General features: G+C 32.9%; 1 protein-coding gene and 1 pseudogene across 1 annotated transcript in view; one reads left to right on the top strand and one right to left on the bottom strand.

Annotated features, from left to right (window-relative positions):
* ROCK2 (Rho associated coiled-coil containing protein kinase 2) overlaps nt 1-21,367 on the bottom strand; it is a 138,615-nt gene that overhangs the window by 11,488 nt on the left and 105,760 nt on the right. Inside the window, exons 18-32 of the mRNA XM_033437439.2 lie at nt 20,593-20,752; nt 17,857-18,017; nt 17,305-17,489; nt 12,451-12,520; nt 11,618-11,721; nt 11,267-11,453; nt 9,410-9,503; nt 9,221-9,315; nt 8,256-8,435; nt 7,577-7,745; nt 5,305-5,375; nt 4,210-4,298; nt 3,698-3,776; nt 2,389-2,650; nt 2,088-2,301 (exon numbers count right to left, since the gene is read on the bottom strand). Coding sequence (XP_033293330.1) covers nt 2,088-2,301; nt 2,389-2,650; nt 3,698-3,776; nt 4,210-4,298; nt 5,305-5,375; nt 7,577-7,745; nt 8,256-8,435; nt 9,221-9,315; nt 9,410-9,503; nt 11,267-11,453; nt 11,618-11,721; nt 12,451-12,520; nt 17,305-17,489; nt 17,857-18,017; nt 20,593-20,752 — 2,120 coding nt within the window. The remainder of the gene's footprint in view (nt 1-2,087; nt 2,302-2,388; nt 2,651-3,697; nt 3,777-4,209; nt 4,299-5,304; nt 5,376-7,576; nt 7,746-8,255; nt 8,436-9,220; nt 9,316-9,409; nt 9,504-11,266; nt 11,454-11,617; nt 11,722-12,450; nt 12,521-17,304; nt 17,490-17,856; nt 18,018-20,592; nt 20,753-21,367) is intronic.
* The window catches only part of LOC105748241 (60S ribosomal protein L17-like), a 191,992-nt pseudogene that overhangs the window by 152,616 nt on the left and 18,009 nt on the right, over nt 1-21,367 (top strand).

The following is a 21,367-nucleotide window of genomic DNA, read 5'->3' as shown; positions in this document are numbered from 1 at the left end:
TGTGTATGCTACTCGTAAAATGTGACACCCAAAATGGAATGCAAAAGGTAGGGTTATTCACCTAAGGACAGACACAGATACAATTTTGTGAGTTAATGAAGCAATGGAGGCACAGATGTTAAAAGCAATGGAAATAATGTTGCAGAGGCATAATAAAATGCAAAACTGTATTTTAAATTTGCCCATCTTTACATTTAAAAATTTCAAGAGCGTATTAGATTTTAAAATTCCAAAAAAAATCCCTGTACATTTTACAGTCAGTTTTGGTATTAGTTTTATCTACATGCATAGTTGTGAGAGAAAGAAATCCCTATTACTTACTGTTGCTATGCAAAATGTATTAAAAAAAATCAGTGAAGAATGATTCGAAGGGCAGGGCCAGAACTAAAAAAAAAGTAACAAAAATCAAAAGTAAATGTGCTTTCAAATAAATCATAATGCTGAACTGGGGGACAAGAAAATTATAAGTCAGCGAGCATGAAAACTTACGTAATTGAAAACATGCCTCACTTGGTCTGAAAACTGCTTCGTAAACTGTCTTAACACATGTAGTGAAATCATTAACTTGTCAAACAGCACAAAAGAATAAAATATACTAAAAAAACTATAGCTCTTATAGGCTTGAATCTAACAAATTATCTTCCTTTCTGGAGTCTCAAAAAGAAAAAGAGTAATACCTATTCTACTCCATGATTATTTTAAAGATCAAATGAAAGAATATATAGAAAGTTAAAAGAGAATATATTGGGTTGGCCAAAAAGTTCGTTCGAGTTCTCCCATAACATCTTACGGAAAAACCCAAACGAACTTTTTGGCCAACCCAACATATGGAAGCACATTGGAAGCTATAAAGCACTATATATTGTCAGGTATTAAAATAGCCTGGCATTTATGCATTAATGGTTCTACAATATTAATAACAGAAATTTAATTTTTAGGTGTTTTGTACAGGGTACATGGAATGACCTTCAGTGTCTCTGAATTCTTTGAGTTTCTTCAGGTCAATTACTATCATGTAATCGCTAATTCTACAATATTTAGTTTTATCATAGCTCACACAAAAATTCAACATTTTCACTGCTGAAACACTAATTCTACCTTTGTCATTCTAAATTATTTCCTTGAGATATTAGTTTCAAGAACAGTTTCATACATGATGTTGTGGCTAGAATGAAAATATTTCTCATAATACAGCCAATACACATCATTATTCATATACTGAAGGTCCTGTGTTAGGGAAGAAAAAGGACACTTGAAATCAGATACATGATCTAAGTATATACTTTATCCTTTAGCTAACCAAATGTTCATTTCAATGGATAGCAGTATTTATTTATAAATACTGCATTAGCTAGTAAGTCAAGAAATGGTTATTCTGAATCAAAAATTCCTATAATGCAGCTATATGAAAATGGCTCCATCCAAATGTTTTTGTGCAACAATAATCTCTATCCTTACTCCACATTCCCAACTCACCTCAATTATAAAAAATGCCCACTATATTCATTAGTTAATATTTGCATTTTTAAAGCTGATCTGTATTACTCTTTAAATCTGAGACAAGTTATTATTTTAAACTTATAGATTTGAATTAAGATTTCAGTCCTGCCCCAACAAGTCTCTAACATAAGAGGTTTAAGAGGTTTGCAATAATAAAAACAATGTGTGTGCCTGACACTTAAAGGTCTGTGTGTGTATCCTGTCTACTAAATCAATAAATTAAGTCAATGTGCTTATAAAATCCTAAAATATTGTGATTATGTATTGGGTTGGCCAAAAAGTTCGTTCTTATGGGAAAACCCGAATGAACTTTTTGGCCAACCCAATACATATACATGACAAAAATGAGCCCTTCATATTATTTTTGGTTGAATTTAATATACGTGTGTGATTTAGTAAGTAAATTTATTACATCCAGCTGAATAAATGAATGATACATGCACAATGAAATAGTTTCAAACATTTGGTATTCCATAGATCATGAAAATACCAAAGAAAAATTGCAATTAGGAAAGTTTGTAATTTGAGTATAAACAGCAAAATATTTTTTTAAACACTTTAAGTTTTACCACATTTTAATTTATTACCTTGGTTTGTTTGGGGCAAGCTGTCGACTTGGCCGCCTAATAGACTGGTTTTGTTGTATTTTCATTGAAGTTCTAGGAGATGACCGTGCAAAAGGGTCTGGAGCTGGAGGCTTTTTAGGTATCTTTTTCACTAACCGACTAACCCACTTCTGCTGCTCTTCTGTAGAATTTGCTAATAACAATAGATTCTTTGCCGATGAAATATCATAATACACTATAAAGAAATATTTGAAAAAGATTAATATGTTTAAAATGATCTGAACATAAATAATATTGATGGAGCAAGTAATTTACTATTTACCTTTGCAAGGTGCTATAATTTCCTCCTTTTTATCCATGTGATCTTTATGACACTTAATGTGACAGCGACGGCACTCTAAAGCAGGAGGAGGTTTAAACATATGCCACAATGGCTTCATACATGCCTCACAATTGGTTGGGAAATGATACAGAGTAGGAATAAATTCATGTCCCTTGTGGCAAATATAATTTGATTTTTCTCCCACCGGCTCCACTGGAAATTCTTGTTCCTTCTTACTTTCCCCTTCATTGGCATACAGGATCTATAAACACCAAAAAGAACAATGAATGATCTTCAAACATAGGTTATTTTTTATGTAATAATGATTTTATCATTTGTAAATAAAATTAGCCTAAACTATTCAATGAGAAGAAAATGCATTTGATGTTCTAATGTTAGTAGGTTCAAATCAAGAGCTCAGATGAGAAAAGTCAGTAGCCAGTCACTTTGGTTCACATTTCAAAAGAATCAATCCTGTTCAAATGATGCCTCCTTATTTTCTCCATGTCATCTTCCTATGTTTCAGCAATTTTATCAGAATAGGCTAGCAAAAGGTAAATCTGCACTTGATTAGTGTTAGAAAGTTTTTCTGGGAGGGAATGTTCAAAACACCTGAAGAGATGTGGCAATTATATGAATTGAGGCTCTGTGATTCTCAAAATAGACAACTTGGTGATAACTGCAAATATAGCTTTAATTGAAAAGATTTGTATTTGGAGAGTTGAGGAAGAAAGGAAAAGAGGAAAGGATGTATAATATACTCCAAATAAACATTCTAAGCATTCAGAAAGTAAGCAGCCAACTTTCCCACAGTACACCAAGCACAACGGCTTTTACACAGAAGGAACTTGGTAATTGTTGGTTTGACTAATTTTAAAATGGAAGTAATAAAGGGGAGAATTTGTATTCACCTTAAACTGGAAGTACAAGGGCTCCTGGGGGCAAAATTTAACTTCACAAGCAACTTTTTTAACTTTCTAGAGAGCTGAGCATAAAACTAAAAACAGGAGAACATTCATGCTCAAAAAATATCATAACCAACCTTGAACAAAAGGATATAGCAAAGGCTGGAAATGTGATATAAACACACTACAGAGTTTAACAAGTAAAATGGAGAGAAGAATTAAGATGTATCTAAATAGCATAAGCATGAAAGTCACAAAGGAACAAACCACCTTTAAATGGGACTAAAATTGAAAGATAATCTGAAAAAGCCCCAAGAATAAAGAAATTTGTTATATCATGTCATGCTGAGAATGTATAAAGGTGAAAAAACAAAACAAACAAACCACAAAATAAAACGGTTTACCTGGAATATCCTTGGAATTTCTTTAGCATCTGCTCTATATACATCTGTCTGTGTAACTGGTCGGACATGAAATAACTTACTATAAAAGATTTTTAATAAAGGAGTTAAGTATTACCAAAGGATCAAATTATTTTAGTTATCCTATACTTATGTCAGAAATTAAAACTGACTACTTTGACCCTTGTTAGAAGGTCAGAGAATATCCTGCTCTATAAATTCAATCACTCCTTGCATTTTGAGAAATTTCCAGTAAGTCAGAAATTTTCTAATTAGTTTCAGAAAACAACATATTAAAGACCCATGAAATAAAGATGTTCTAGCCAACTCTATATCCCAGACTTTCATCTGTATGAAGCAAAATAAGAAAATGTAACAGTATGCTAGCAGCTATACTATATGACTATATACATTGTACTATATGACTAATAAATTACACTAACTTGACGAAAAGGTCACGTTACTCTTAAACTTTAAAAGATAAAGTTCCTAAATATTCTAATAAAAATACTTACTCTATATCTAAAACCATGTAAGGATTAGATTGTTCTTTATCCTGTTCACTGTCATAGAAAAGGATCTTCTTACTACTTACAATCACATACTGTTAAAAAGAAAGAGGAAAGGAATTAATGATTAAAGTTAATATATCTTATTTATTTTTCTTTGAAAATAAATTCTAAATTAGCAATAAAAATCATAGAAAATATAAATTAAATACCTAAGAAGTTATCTTAATGTATCCTTAAAAAAGTCTTCCTCAAAATAACAATAAATTTGTTTGTATACACTTTAAACAAGCAAATTGGGGGGGCGGGGGGGGAATAAATTCAAATATTTTTTGGACTGATTTCGCTTCAAGATCCAATAGCATAAGTAACCTTATTGCTATGGTTTGGATGTTTATATTCCCCCAAATTCATATGTTAAATCCTAACACCTAATGGGATGGTATTAGGAAGAGGGGTCTTTGGAAGTTGATTAGGTCATGACACCAGAGCCCTCATGAATGGGATTAGTGCTGTTATAAAAGGGGTTCCAGAGAAATTCCTACACCTTCCACCATGAGGACAGAGCAAAAAGTCTGTAGCCTGGAAGAGGACCTTCACCAGAACCCAGCCATGCTGGCTGGCACCTTGATCTGAACTTCCAGCCTTCAGAACCATGAGAAATTAATTTCTGTTGTTGACAAGCTACTCAGTCTGTGGCATTTTTTTATAGCAGCCTAAGGCTAATAAGACACTTATCAAAAATGAACATAATATCGATAATCATAGTACCAGAGGAAAAGAAACAAATGGGACTTTCTGTCATATCCAGAGTTGTTTTCCCACTGAAACAACAAAAGCACCAAGGTCAACAGGCTTCTATTTTCCTGACACCAAAAACTATTTTATTATTAACAACATGGTAGTGATGAAAAGGTTTTTTTTCATCACTACATAAAGTATCTTACGTACATAAGATACATAAAATTATATTATTCCAAATCAGAAAGTGCAAACAAGTTTTATGTGTCTAAAAGTTCTAGTTATATATATCTTACAACTACAAAAGTGAAATGGCTGTAGCTAAACTAAAAGCAAAACAAAAGAACCATTTTCAAATACCTTTTTAACCCATCCAAACTTCTTAGTGTTGTTTCGCACAGGCAATGAAAGCCATCCTTCTAGTCTTGATTCTATAAATAAGCACAAGATATGAGAATAAATACAAGTCTCTTAAGAAAATGAGGAATTTAATAAACTTTTAATATGAAAGTCACAAATCAAATATGCCGTTCAGAATTTATCATTATACATCATCTAAAATATAATAATAATGCAGGATCAGTATAAGCAAGTTATATAATGCAAAACAAAATCCAGGTTATATCACACTGGAAATACATATCCTGTAGTTTATAACGTCAAATGCCCTGTTAATTAAATTCATGCATTTGCAAAGTTCCGCAGAAAAGTTGCAAAAAAGAAAAGCAGCTCTCTATTCTCACCAGTACACCTGTATTAGAATCCTCTATTTTTCCTTTGGAAGAAGGCCTAATTACAGGTATAGTGCACATCTTCTTTGAAGAGAAAACATTTTAAGTGAGTAATTACGTGTTCAGAGAAAATGGACTTTTAGAATGGCTATAATAAAATGAAATAAAATTGTGTAAATTACAGATCAAATATGGCTCATAAGCAGCAATAAACCAAAAGATTCCTAAATTCCAAAATATTAAAATCAATAAGGTTCTAGTTCAACCAAGGAAACTCTTTGAACCCTTAGAATTTGTTCTAATGGTATTTGATCAGTTTATTATTTTAGTGAAATAAATAAGTGAAATAAGCATTTTTGGAGGTTATGCTAATAATAAAAGTGCCTATCACTTAACATCTAATATGTGTCTGAACTGTGCTAGACACTTTATATAAATCTTCTTTAACCCTCACAACAACCCCACAGAAGGTCACATGGGGACACGTCTCTGATTCCGAGGCTTATACTCTCTCTATCACATCAATAACCTTCCAGACTCCATGAACAGAAATGCTGTCATTATAAACAGCCATATTCTCAACTGTCTGGACATGGTCCTATGCCAATTCAAGGGACTAATCAGATGACCTCTAACAATATCGTTAAGACTGAAATCATTTTATTGCTGAGATCTGAAACAACTTCAGTATAATCACCTATGATTTATACTGATATATACCTGGGAAATGTGACGACAATGTAAATAAATATAGCTAGTTTACTTTGAATTCAACTAATAGATTAAATTTTACTTTACATTCAACTGCTTATACACAAGTTTCCTGTGGCATTTACTTTAAACGTTTTTTGTACTCACACTAACTTTGTGTTAAACATAACAGTTTATGGGTTTTCCATCTGGTTTCTTCACTTAAACTATAAATCTTTTCAGCACAAGGATCAGGTCAAATTGTCTTATGCTTTTTTTAAGGCCCAGCACAATGATGATGCAAGGAAAACCTAAACACATCCTCTAAAACAGTCTACACGTGCTTTTTCTGTACTGTCATTCTTGATATGAAACTTCAGAAAGAATTTCTTCTTGGTTAAAAATGGAAGAAACAGACAGTGAAACCGTATGTTCTTAAATGATATAAAGTACTGCTCCATTTCTTGTAAGCTGAAAAAATAAATCTATCAATTGTAATAGCAATGCCATGTGAAAATACTTAAAAAAACAAATTCTTTGTTCATGCAGCAGTTTCTTTTTAACTGAGACTTGTTAACTGAGCAACTTGTTAGAGTTAGTGAATATTAGTTAATGTTACAACAATTTTTCAAAAGGACTAAAATTATGGGTAGTGGAAAAAAAAACCCAGAGGCGAAAGACTTTCAGGATATCACCTGTACCATTAGGTTCCGATGAAATAGGTAAGTAAGGCACAGATTCTTCTTCTGAGTCAGAATCAGAGTCAAGAAGCATATGAGAACTGGAAGGCTTAGTGGCAATATTGAGAGAAGTAGAGGAACGTTGGTAGGTGAATGACATGGATTCCATAGTGTGTGACTGAGTGATATGAACTGAACACCCAACATAAAAGGAAGTAAGAATGCAGAAAGAAGTTAAGAAAAAATAAAATGAAAGCTTTAAAAGAGAGCTATGTACAATATATAAAGAGTTAATTTAAATAACTAAATATGTGAAATTTACAATTGTATTTTTTAATAAAAAATTTTGTGAAAAATAAATAAATAAAATAATTTAAATTGTCATTGGAACCTCCACTCTAAGGAGTAGGTTTTCCCTTAAAGAAATGACAAATATTTTTCCTCAAGAGCAAAGTCAGTCAATGTCTTAAAACAATCAATTGATTTAATTTAAGACAAAAGTAAACATAAGGACTGGAAACAAATCTGTACCTGGAAACCCATCATCTGCTTCAGCATCCCCTGGTCCACTGCCTATACTGGAACTATCCAGACCAATATGCAAGGCCTGGAGCTGGGACCGCAACTGCTCAATGTCACTGTCTTTACTGTCCAGTGTCATCTGTAGTTCAATTCGAATCTGACTCTCTTCAGCTATTTGCTACAAGAAATTAAATTATGTTAAATTAACTGGATGTTATACATCTTACAATTTTGCTTCCTAGTTCAATAATACAGTAGTCTCTCCTAGTCCAAGGTTTCACTTTCTGTGGTTTCAGTTATCCAAGGTCGACTGCAGTCTGAAAATATTAAATGGAAAATTCCGGAAATAAACAATTCATAAATTTTAAATTACATGCCATTTCTGAGTAGTGTGATGAAATCTCACATTGCTTGGCTCTGCTTGCCTGGGATGTTAATCATCCCTTTGTCCAGCTTATTCACACTGTATATGCTACCCACCCCCTTATAGTATAGGAAAAAATATAATACGTATAGAGTTCAGTACTATCTGTGGTTTCAGGTACCCACTGGGGGTCCTGGAACATATCTCCCTTGCATAAGGGGTGACTACTGTAATTATTAATAGAAATGCTCCATAAGCTATAAAATATATAGACATGAAAATAATTCTACTTCTTAAAAAGACGTCTTCAAAAAGTATTCTTACAGCCTGCATTTCATTCAGTTCTTTCTGATACTTGATCATCTGCTGAGTCAGTTTTTCACGTTCAGATTTAAGCTCCATATGTAGCTTTCTATTCTCCTTTTCTTTTCTCCGCACATCTGTGTCACTACCACGCTTGACAGGTTCTTTCCGATTCATGATCTCGGCCAACTTATTCACAGCCTTAAAAACATAAAGATAAGTATGTAAATAAATAAAATAAATGATGTTGATGATTTCTTGGTCATTCACCAACAGCAAGTTACAAAACCTTCCCTACACACAGGGCCACAAAGAAACACTTTCTATATTTAAAAATACACCCTCTTCATGACTCGTCATCCTTTTCCAACCAATACTCTATTATTTTTTCACTCTCATATTTTCTGAGAACTGTAATTTTAAATGTTTATAGGTTCACTCTAATGTCACCTTCTACCACTTTGGGTTTTTAGTTCCAAGAGAGACTTTTACGAGGCAGATCTTCTTTTATCCTAGAAGAGAGTTTTGCACTGGTATCACACTAAAATACAACATGTGTCCAACCACAGAGCAGAGCATCTTGGACCCCACAAGTATTCATGCTGTATATACAATCATGAGAGCTGAGAAAAGAATAGTTAATAATCATGGTGTCTTTTCAGAGTGACCATTTTTTAGGCTGTCAGCAAATGGTCATTCTCTACCGTTTCTTAAAAGCAGAAAAATTTATCAGATTACAATAAAAAATTAGGATGGATTGTGATTCCATATGGAAAAATTAAGAAAAACTTTAATAAACACTGAACTCAACAATGTTAATCAAATCTAGCTTCTCCCAACCTGGTAAAAATCACATAATCCTGACTGTTCACAAATACTGATACAAGCAATGACTGCTACAGCCAATCTGTAATGTTAGAAGTAAAATGTAAAAAAGGTAAACTAAGAAAAATTTCAAAATCATATTTAGAGCATATTATACACACTTGAGTTTTGAGTGTTCTCTCTGTTAACAGTTGCTTCTCAAACTGTGCTTTAATAGCTGCAGCACTTATCTCTTCATCCTTCAACCGTGAAAGTTCTGAAACAGAAAAATGTAAAAATTATACTGATAATTCAGCAACTGACAAGCATTAGGCATATTGAAAATAAACGTTGTTCTTATTAGTACATACGCTCTTGGGCATCTTTCCATTTATTATTTAATTCTTCTTTCTCATTTGCAAGATTGGCAACATCACTAGTCAGTGTCCTATTAGTTTCTTCGAGCTAAGAAATGAAAGTAGAACAAAAATCATATCCTAATTTACAAAATGTTAAGTGTTAAAGCAGTACTTCAAAATGAAAATATCCTAGAATGTTGCTAAAACTCTTGTTTTTCTAAGTACATCTATCTCTACACTTCTTGCCTTTGTCCTACCTTACCAAACTTCACCCTTGATGAAAATTTGCTAACCACACCGACTTCATATGCACCCCAGGAAGCCAAAAAATTGCCCTCTTTCAAAAATCCTTAGCAGTATTTTAAATGAAGAACAATTTAGTAAACTAAAAAAAGCAAATACTATAACAAAGCTCTGCATTCCATCATGCAGAATAAATTTTAAAACCATAATTTAATTTCTTACCAAACATTGCTTTAAAACAGAAAATAAAATTTTACTAAAGAAGTTGACATTCTTTGGTATTCACTTCAAATCCTATTCCTCCTTCCTGAAGGATATTTTATTGTGAATTATATGTTCATCCTTCCCAACCATGATTGTATACTTTTATTACATATACGTGAAATAATATAATGCGGTTTTATGTGATTCTAAACTGTCCATAAATAGCATCATACTGCATTTATTTTTCTGTAACTGCTTTCACTCAACATTATATTAAGATTTAAACTGTTGATATATATAAAGACCTACTTAATTCATTTTAACTGATATAGTAGTTCTGTCTTCTACCACGTTTCATTTATCCATTCATTCATCTATTAAAATAACATTTGAATTTTTTGCTATTACAAACATCTATGCTGCTAGGAGTATTGTGTCCGAATTTCTCTCGCACATTTATCTTATTATGGACTTTCTCTGGATTGTATGAGTAAACATCTGCTCATATTTCTAGGTTTTCTCTTTTGGCCAATTTTTCCTTTGGACTATTTAACTTTTTCGTATTGAATTGTGGGAGTTCCACTTATATTCTAGATACTAATCCCTTGTTCAATAAATACATTACAAATATCTTTTCCCTGTCATTTATTTGCTATCTTCTGGTATAAGTAAATTTTGTATTCCATTCTAATATTTAAAAATTATTATTTTTCATAGTTAAAGTTCTTAAGATAGCTAGAATTTACCACTGTATATGGTAAATGATAACAAGAAACTAATTTTATTCCTTTCCACATAAAAATATAGTTATTCCAAAACCATTTATTAAATCTGTATCCTTTCCCATTGATTTGTATACTGCCACTGATACCGTATGCCAAGCTCCTGTATGTGTATGATGAATCTATTTCTGGCCCCCCTACTCATTTCCACTGAACAGGATTAAATATCCCTGTTCTAGTGCCAAACTTTTAAATAACTGTAGCATTTTAATAGGTCTGGATAATTGATAAGGCAAACTCAACTACTTGATATTTTACTTCTATTTGAAATTTTTCTTGCAATTTTTTCAACCTACATATGACTATCTTCATGATTAAACTGCATGATTAGTTTTAAGGTTCTTTTAAACTAAGACTGGTTTAACAAGGGAAAAAAAACTGTTTTCTTTTTGGTATTTCCCTTTCACTTTAGTCCTTTAACTCTGAATTTACCAACAGGTGAAGCCATTGGAAGTAGTTTTCTTTTGAGCCTCTCTCTGCCAAACACTGAGAAGCTGATGGTTCACTAGGTCAAATATTTTGCAGCCAGCATATACACTTTTTCATTTTAGATCTATGTTACTTTCTTAGTATTTCTAAGGAAGACTTATGATACAGTAAATTAAATTAGAACCAAAAAAGAACCAAGCATTTTACTTACAGACGCAATTGTAGCATCTTTTTCAGTGAGTTCCTGTTTGTGTCTAGCCATCATCTCTTTGATCTCCAGCTCTTTCATGATTTTCTCTTTTTCCAAATCAGAATATTGTTCTTCAGCAATTGAGCGAGCCAGTTGCTCAGAATCTGCTTTGGTTAAGGTAATCTCCAGTTGAGCAGCCAAGGAGTCCCTACATTTTAGAGGGATAAAATTTTAATGTTCAATTTTTTACTACAAAGTCAAATTTTTGTCTAATTCACTTCATCAACAAAGTTTTATTTGGAGTATAGCAGGCACTGTTCTAGGAGTGGGGTTCATGGCTATGAACAAAAGAGACAAGGATCTTATCCTTACCTTTCATCCTGTAATTCCTGTTTCTTCTGCTGTAATTCTTTACAAAGTTTGGTCTTTTCTTCACATTCTTCTTTAAGTTCCCTAACCTGTGTTTTATAGAGGGTCTAAATAGCAAAATATAATAGAAATATGTATCATCATCATCATGAATATTATTTCTATATTCAAAAGCTATCCAGACAAAAAGTCCAGTTGAGCACATACAAATATGCTCATAAAACAGTAATGCTGAGCCCATGAGCAAATTAATAGTTTAAAGACCTTTTCTATTTTCTGGTAATCAACCAATTAACTGATAAAAGTTCAGCTAATAATTTAGAAGCGTGATTTTCAACTGGATATCACAGTGAGATTTCTCATTAAATGACACAGATTGATAGGATGAAGAGGCAAAAAAAAAAATTACTAATTTAGACAAGAAAATTTTGTTGGCTTAAAATCAGTGAAACAGAGGTGACAGTTACTACTTCATATTTTAAAACTGATCTCAAAAAAGTACAAATGTTAAAATGACAATTTTCTTTCTTTCATTATGAAAATATATTCTTCCTCAAAAATCAATGCTTTTATTAATCAACTTCATAGGGTATGAATATGTGCTTAGAACCATGTTTTTAGCAATGACAATGGATTTCTGTTAAACTATCTACAGTCTCTTGCCCAGGTGTTCCTTTTGTATGTGTGTGGTACAAAACATTCATACAAAATTCTGTCTGGGGTTTGCTATAAGAATCTATTCTAAAGACAAGATCCGTCTCCTGGTTTTGCAGCAAAAAATTTTTTACAAATTCTACAGATACAAGAATTTTCAAAGTAACACATCTGGAACTTACTGAGAAATACTGCTCTGCCTCAAGCTGATCTTGGAGCTCTTTCATTTGCCCATCTGCATCTTGACGTTCTCTGTGGGGACATTGAATCAAAGGTTTAAATAAGTTAGACACATATTATGCCAGCAACTCTTAAAATGTGGTCTAGGAAACCCGTGGGAGTACTGAGACCCTTTCAGAGAATTCATGAGGTAAAATTATTTTCATAATACTAAGAATCATTGCTATTTTTAAAACTTTAATTATCTCAGTATATATGGGCTTTTCTCGAGGCTGTATGACATATGATGATTTTATCACTCCAACAGCTAATGGAATGTGTGCTTGTATGCTCCTGTGTTTTAAAATTTTCTCAGTTTCAATTTCTAACACAAAAAATAACTTTAGATATAACTCACATGAACAATAACTCTTTGGGATCCTCAAAAATTTTTAAGAGTATAAAGGGATTCTGAGACCAAACAGTGCTATATTAAACCAATAACACTAAATTACATATTCTCAGGCATGCATTTGTCATCAGCCCTTTATGCCAACCAAGTAGCAGAATTAAAAGAGCACCTGAAAATTGATTATCTTAGAATGAGTGAAGAAATGACTGGGAGGGGGCCTGCAAAGAGGTAAAGAGTATAGGTTTTTATATCTAAATGTAAATGGTAACTGCACAGATTTGAACACTTTGTAAAAATTACTGAGTTCTACACTTACCATTTGTTTACTTTTTCTGTACATATTTTAATCTTCAATAAAGAAAAAAATTAAATAAAAAATGAGCCTAACAATGCATTTAAGAGGTTGGGTTGAAATAAGTTAAAGTCTAGGCTTATTAACAAAATATATATATTACAGTTATTCCAAGTCAAAGCTAAGGGGAAAAAAGTAAAGTTGGAGAACAACACAACATATGATACAATTAAAAAAACAAAAAACACAAAATAAAATCTGCAAAAAACTCAACCCTATAAATATGGTATACATGTACAGGTACAGGCACAGAAAAGGGTGTGGAAGGATTTTTCAAATAACAGACTGTTAAGATATATTACCTCTGTAGAGATTAACTATGTCTGCATTCATAAAGGAGACTTTATATTGTTTTCGCTTTATCTTTTAATATAGTTCTGAATATTTTATAGTGAGAAAATATTTTACTACCACTTAGACATTTAAAAAATGTATGTATACAGCTGGACTTCCCCGGTGGTCCAGTGGTTAAGACTCCACGCTCCCACTGCAGGAGCCATGGGTTTGATCACTGGTTGGGGAACTAAGATCCCACATGCTGCAGGGCCAAAAAAATAAAATAAAAAAAAAATGTAGATAGCAAGAAAAAACTCAGAGATTAAATGATTTAATCACACCATCTTCAATTTAATATTACTTAGGACTTTCATCCTTATTTGCATTTAATATAATTTGGTCACTTTGTTTACTTACTTGGCCCTTCAACTTCTGGGTAAAAAGGAAATTATCACTCAATGTCACTTAATTGTGTAAATTCTCTATTTTATTATTGATGAGTGTATTATTAAAGAATCATGATTTTTATTTCTCTGAGCGGAAAATGTGAAAGATACTAATTAATAACATATGAAAGAACAAGTTTTAAAAATTTAAAATCATCATCACCAGCTAAGCCCGCTTGCAGCAAACCCCAGTGTAATTTTAATATCATGATCTTCTTGAAGAGCTACCATTCATTATATGTAACTTTTAAAGCTCAACATTCATTAGGTATTTAAGAAAAAATATTTTTCAGAAAGTAACCACATAATATGCACATGGTTACAATTAGATAGTACAGACTAGCACAGAAAAAATTCTAAGTCTCCTATCCATATCCATCCATGGGCTAACCCTATTCCCCTAGAGAAAATCACTTTGTTTCATTTCTATGTATTGTTCTTTTGGTGGTTACCGCCACATGTCAGCTTATTTCTTGACATACATTTTAATTATTTACCAATTCCCTGCTGTCAGATGTGAGAATTTAGCTCTTACCATCCCTAACCTCTCCCCAACCCCAGGCTTTCCTCAAATGCCTAGTGATGAGTAACCAGGAGGCATCAGAAATTTTAATCTCTGGGTACAGGGGAGGGGTTTTCTAAATAGCAAACTTCAGTTTAAAATGAGAGGCTTAGGAAGTCAGTCATAAACAGGAAGACCACTAAATGCCAGAATGAGAAAGGCTTTTCTCTGAGCTGCTGACCCCATACTAGCTGTTGTAATTATCCACAGAGGGTATGCCCCATTTCTTCAGAGGGAATGCTCTGTAGGAACCCTAGTGGCGGCAATGCCTGACACAGACATTTCTGCAAGGGGTAGTGGCAGAGTATGATCAGCAGATTGCTCCATTTATAACATCACATCTTAGCCCTCCAAGGTATTTGCTTTGAATAATGAAACATTTTTCTTCTTCACCTATATCCCACTTCATATATACTCCTGGCTGTTGCTTCTGCTGCTCTACTTCATTAGGCAGAAGGTTTCCACCCACCTGCCACTATCTCATTAACTAAAGTAATTTCCTGTCCTCCAATCCACTGGAATGACATGATGTGGGTTTACACATTAAAAAAATTCCTCTACTAGAGTTTTACTGGAATCTTGGAAGGAAGAAAAGAAGTCTATGTTGGCCATTTTCAAGTGCAAGGCTACATAGCACTTCATATGTAAATTCTCATTGCATATATATATATTTAACTTTGTATTCCAATTATTTATGTACTTGCCTTACCTCTTCCTAAGGAATAACTTCTGATAAAACGCTAGTAAGCTTAAGGGTAGGAAATACATCTGACTCATCTTTGAATCTCCCATAGTGGTTATCAGTGCCTTACACATGATAGATATGCATTCATTCATGCAACACTTACTGACAATGTCTTATGTGCAAGAAATTAATCAAGGGTTGGAGATAGCAAAATATAAGTGTTTTTTTTTGTTTTTTTGTTTTTTGCCATTCAATGAATTTATACTCTGTTAGGTAATTAAGACAGCAGATGTGGGTATCTTTGGCCAGGAGGGGTTAGGAACTGAGGGATTAAGAAACAATAGATCCAAGTGCACTTATGAAGAAAATAATAGGCATATATACTAAGTATCATAAATTAGGTATAAACAAAGAGTAATTAGAACAGGAGAAGAAACACAATCTAGATATTTAACTAGCCTTTGTATTCATGTAAACATTGCTGTTAGAATAAATACTATGGAGAATAGCTGTGCAGTCAAATAGTTTTAAAGACTATGTTCCCTAGAACTGAGGATCCACAGTTTATGCTCTTGACCAAAGCCAGGCAAATGAGTTCCATCTCAGGACTTAGAGATCCAGAAAAGCCAAATCAGGGTCGCTACACATAAATGAAGCTATAAGACATATCTCTAGAGTTTGTCCTTCTTGAAGGACCAAGTTTTCTGTTAAATAAAAAAATGAGAGAGAAGAATAAAGCTAACACACAAAGGAAAAAGCAAGAACAAAAAAATATTGGACAAAGATGCCTGAATACTGTTCAAGTTTCTAGTTCCAATTTTTAAAAGTTAAAATCTCATGAAGTTTAAGAATCTAGGTTTACCTAGGCAATAGATCAGCAAAAAGAACAAACTCTTTTTGACCATCCTTTCCTAGGAGGTGTCAATATTTGAATATTTGACCATCCTTTCCTAAGTAGTGTCAATCTTGCTGACCTGTCACAGGTATGTAAAAAGCAGGCAATTAGCAAAAGTGATAGGAACAAAGTAATAGTCCTATAGTAGACATACTAGTAATAGTAACAGTAACAGTTGTAGTAATAATGGTCCCTACCATTTACTGTGTGCTAGATGCTGTAAATAAGTCATTGTTATCCTTTACAACAGTGATCCCCAACCTTTTTGCCACCAGGAACTGGTTTTGTGGAAGACAATTTTTCCACGGACCAGGGTGGGGTGGGGGGATGGTTCAGGCGGTAATGCCAGCGATGGGGGGCGATGGGGGGTGATGGGCAGTGGCAGACAAAGCTTCGCTCACTCGCTCCTGCCGCTCACCTCCTGCTGTGCGGCCCGGTTCCTAACAGGCTGCAGACCGGTACCAGTCCGTGGCCTGGGGGTTGGGGACCCCTGCTTTACAAGATCCCTAACAAGGAAGCTATTACTGCCCCCCTTTTGTAGGTGTGACAAAAGGTTCAGAGAGGTTAAAATATTTTGCCCAAAGTTGATCAGCTAGTAAGTAGTGGAAATGGGATTCACACCTTGATCTGTCTGGCTCCAAAGCTTATTTTCTTTTCACTCTGCCTCCTATCAAATAACTGGAATCCAATATGACCTTTGGTCATGATTGGGAAGAACTAATTATACTACTAATGACTGAATGGGGTAAATTTTAACAGTATATTACTGTATACTTTAAAAGTATTTTACCAATGTTTTCTATTTTCTAAGTAAATTAAATATAGCACTAGAGTGTATCCTAAAAACTGATTTAAAAATTTATATGGTGTTTGCTTAACAGTCAAACATTTCCAAGTCCCAGAAACTAAAGAAACAAACAAAAAGCACTTATGCTTGAGGGACAGTCCTGAGGAAAAATACTAAGAGCACGGAGTACAAATACCAGACATTTTCTTCTTCTTCAACACCAACACTCTGTATATTATATCATAAGGTGGCAGTAGTAAAAAAACTGTCAGGGAAGCAAATAAAATCTTTTTGAAGGACAACAGTGGCACTTAACACATTACTTAAAACAGAAAGAAAGAGAAAATGTGGTCAAGAAAATAAAAGGGTCAAAAGAAAATCCCGAGATAAATCAAAATTAAGATAATTTACATGTGGATAGTTGTGCATATTAATAAATTTTGTCTCAAACAATTAACTTACTTTCGAAGTTCAGCATTCTGTTTTTCCAAGCTCATTTTCATTTCTAGGAGATGATTATTCTCTTGTTTCAACTGCTTTTCTGACATTTTTAGTGTGTTAACTTGCTGTGTTTGCATCTTCAAGTCATTTTGTGTAAGGCAGCGCTTCTGAGTTTCCTGCTCTATTTTTAATGTCAAGTTTCTAACCTAAAAAATAGTGTTATTGGTATGTAAGTAAATTATTTTGACTTTCTTATCAATGAAGCTGGCAGTAAATATGATGATGTAAAATAGATTTTTCCCCTTAAACAGTTAATTCACTTCAAAATAAAATATTTCTTGGATTTTCCATAATGACATATTTTCAAAATAAAATGTGGTCTTTAAAAAAGTTTTAATCATGATTCATTTAGTATATCATCCAAATTCGGTAAAATTGAAAGATTATGGAATATTATTTTACAAGAAAAAATTTTAAATTATAAAACCATCACTGAACCTTTATAAATAAACCTAGTTTACTATTAATTCATTAAATCGTTTACTATTATTTATTAGTAAACTTCACACTTACATCCTCATTTAGCACATCTTTCTGTTTGAGGAGTTCGTTTATTTTCTGCTGTGACTGTTTGAGGTCACAGTCCAATATAGAGCATCTTTTCTCAGCCTCCAGCAACAAGTTCTCTACTTTCTGTTTTAAAGTTCTTTCCTCCAAGAGCTTTTTCTCCATTTCTATTGCCAGAAAAATGGACATAATCATGAATCAAACAAAAGGAGCATAACAAACACATGACACAGTGCTAATAAAAATTACAGTAAATGATGCTGCCTTAATAATTTTTTAAATTTCCAATTTAATATTTTCATCTCTCCTCTTAATATAATTGAATGTCAACAATTTCATGCTTGAAAATCAGGTGTTTCATTTGCAGGGTATAAAATTCTACCACACTCCACAATATTACATCCATTTTAATGAAAGCAAAATAATTCTGCCTTTACTTAATGTTTCTAAAAGACATGTACATCTTTTTAAATAAAGATTTAGTTTTCTGCTACTCTGTGCTTCTCAGTGTTACTCTTCTTGCCTAAAAACATTAAGCAAGATCCTAATCATTATAGAGGTAGATGCTATGACCTCAATGGCTCTTTCTATATTAGCATATTACTATGCAAAAGATGAAAATTATGTTTTAGGGAGTTGGCAGAGGACAGGACTCTAGAACCAAACTTCCTGAGTTTAAATCCTGGTTCTGACACTTCCTAATTATTTGACTAGCCAACTTAATTAACCTCTCTGAGGCTCAGTTTCCTTATCTCTAGAATGGTGACAATAGCACCTACACCCATAGGGATTTTGCAAAGATTTTGCATTAGCACATGTGTAGTACTTAAATGCTGCCTGGCACATGGCAAGCACTTGATAAGTGCTCACACAGGAGAATTTTCAATGACCTAAGAAAATGTTCACAATATTTTTTAAAAGGAAAAAAAACAAAACAGTAGAGAAAATTGAGAAAATATACAAAATATCATCCTGATTTAGTAGCATTCTGGTTAATCTTTACTTTTTATTTTCCTCTATTTTCTAAATGATTTGCAACAAACTTTTAATTTATTAATCAGAAAAGACTTCTAAAGACATTTTTTCAGTCTCAAAGTGAAGAGCAGACAAAGTTTATGTCTTATCAAGTGATTTCATAGTAACTGCAAGTTATTACATGTAAAGGATTACTGATGTACTGATTAGAAAATCTGTTCAAATTCAATAGATTCTTCTGCTCCTTCATACCTAATGTTCAACCTCTAATTATCATTTATTACAGAGTTATATTGGGTAAAAATTAAACCTTATGAATTTTCAGTTTTTAATGAACTGTCTTCAAATGTGTAGAAAAATGAAACCATTTTTCACATACTACTAAAAATAGCTAGCATTTCTAAGCACTTTTCAGGTATCATTATACTTGGTTTTCACAACAACCTAATACAGTAATTGTCCCTTTACAGGAAACAAGGCACAAAAAGGATAAGTAACTAGAGAAAGTCACATAACTAGTAATTCATTGCTAAGCCATATTCTTAAACAAAGAATGCAATGCAATGACATGCATTGGAAAAGACCAAAGGCTTTATACCAGATATACCATCTATAAAATTTAAGTTTTGTGTATTCACACAAAATATGAAAGTCATCTGTACCTTATGTTACAGCTGTAAAAAGGAATTTTAAAAAATGAGTTACATGCCAAATTGGTTTATTTTCAACACTTCAGAGAATAATCTATAAACAAATGTACTCATTTTAAAAACTAATCACCCTAATATGGGCACAGAGAATAGAAAGAGGCATGAGTGAACTCACTGAGGTGAGGAAAATAAAGATTCTGTATCTTGTTTTGGGTAGTGATTATATGTATGTATTACAAATGTGAAAAATGTTTGCATTTTATTGCATCTAAATTATGACCTCAAAAGAAATTCAACTTTGTCTTTTTAGGCCATGGACAGGGAAACATGGCGCACTAACTTTCTTGTTAGATATTTCTAAATAAAGCACTCATTTCATTTTATATCATCTAGAATCAATGCCTTAAACCAAACTGTTTAAAAAAAAATCTCCAATTTTAATTACATTCAATAATTTAAAGGCTATTTTTTGCTAAGTTATTAATAAATGTTATGCTTTAATATGAAGTGAAATTTCTTTTTAAGAGTTTTATAAATCTTTGACAAGAATACTTTACTGATTTCCTTTGGAATTTCAAATCCATCATATATGAACAGTCAGTTTGGAAAACAAGAAATTATCTAAAAGACAATTAATTCCAAGATACGGGCTTGGTTTGTGGAAAAGTTCACTTTGCTATCTTACCCTATACTCATTAGTATTGTGTGACTTTGACCAAATCTAGCTAGTATATTTATCATGTCAGATTTCAAAATATTCAGTGAACTTATATTCTATAAACTCGCAAGACTTTTGTAACACAAGCTGGTGAAATGTCAAACTAAATATTATAAAAAGAGCATATCCCCCAAATCTGAATAGATGTATCTAGGGCTTCACACTCTGTATGCCTGTCACTGTTGATAGCACTGAACTATTAATTTCTCTCTGATCTAGAAATTCGGTTGAGTAATTCTGTGTTGGGGGCTTACTACCTTAGAAATGGATGCTGCCTTCAAGGAAAAACATATATGTAAAGCTTTCCTAATACTTTTTAAAATATTTTTCAAAATCAGAGTTGAATACAGAATCAATTCCGTAAAATGCTGCTGAAAACCTTCTTATGAAAATGCGTACCTTTCATGGCTTCTGATTTAGCTTCTTCAATGGATTCATAAATCTTATTTTTATCTGCCAGCCGTGCTTTTGTAGCCTTATGTTCAGCCTCTTCTTGTTCTAGGCTCTGCTGTATAACTTTTAGTTGGTATGTCATATCTATTTCCATGTTGTTCTTCTCCTATTAAAGATTTTAAATGGCAGCTATCAACAAAAAAGACTGGCTTGCAATTTCAAAAACGTAGAGTCTTTTTTTTACAGGCTTACTAATAATGTTCAACATGTTCCCTCCGATCTTCAAACTTCTTGTAAAAGTAATCTATGCACTCTACCTGTTCACTTCCCTCTGTACCCATCTCCCACATCTCCACTCTACTGTTTTGAGATCTTCATTGAGATTGCTTGAGCTCAATAAAGTGACAAATGATATCTCAGTATCAAATTCAACAGACATTTATAGTCTTTATTTCATTTGAACTCACTGTTGCCCTTGAAACTATTTCCTTGACATACCTGACACTGAACTCACTTGGCTCTCCCCATCCTGCTCTCATCTTTTCTGTTGCATGTGAAGTTTTCTCCCAGCTGCCCCTTAAATGTTGGGTGTTCTCTGGAGTAGTGTTCTTTAGCCATAATGCTTCTCCTCTTCCTATATTATCACTTCTCAAACTTTTAAAACATACCTAATGCTTCCCTTTGCTATATCTAAAAAAAAAAAAAAAAAAAAAAAAAAAAGAAATCTCAGGATCCTCTACTATTCACCCTTATTTTCCACCTAGGAGACTTGTTTTAAGTT

The sequence above is a fragment of the Orcinus orca genome, chromosome 13 (genome assembly GCF_937001465.1).
Source record: "Orcinus orca chromosome 13, mOrcOrc1.1, whole genome shotgun sequence".
In the NCBI taxonomy this organism is placed as follows: domain Eukaryota; kingdom Metazoa; phylum Chordata; class Mammalia; order Artiodactyla; family Delphinidae; genus Orcinus; species Orcinus orca.
The sequence above is the reverse complement of the archived record's forward strand: the minus strand, read 5'-3'. Positions and strand labels throughout refer to the sequence as shown.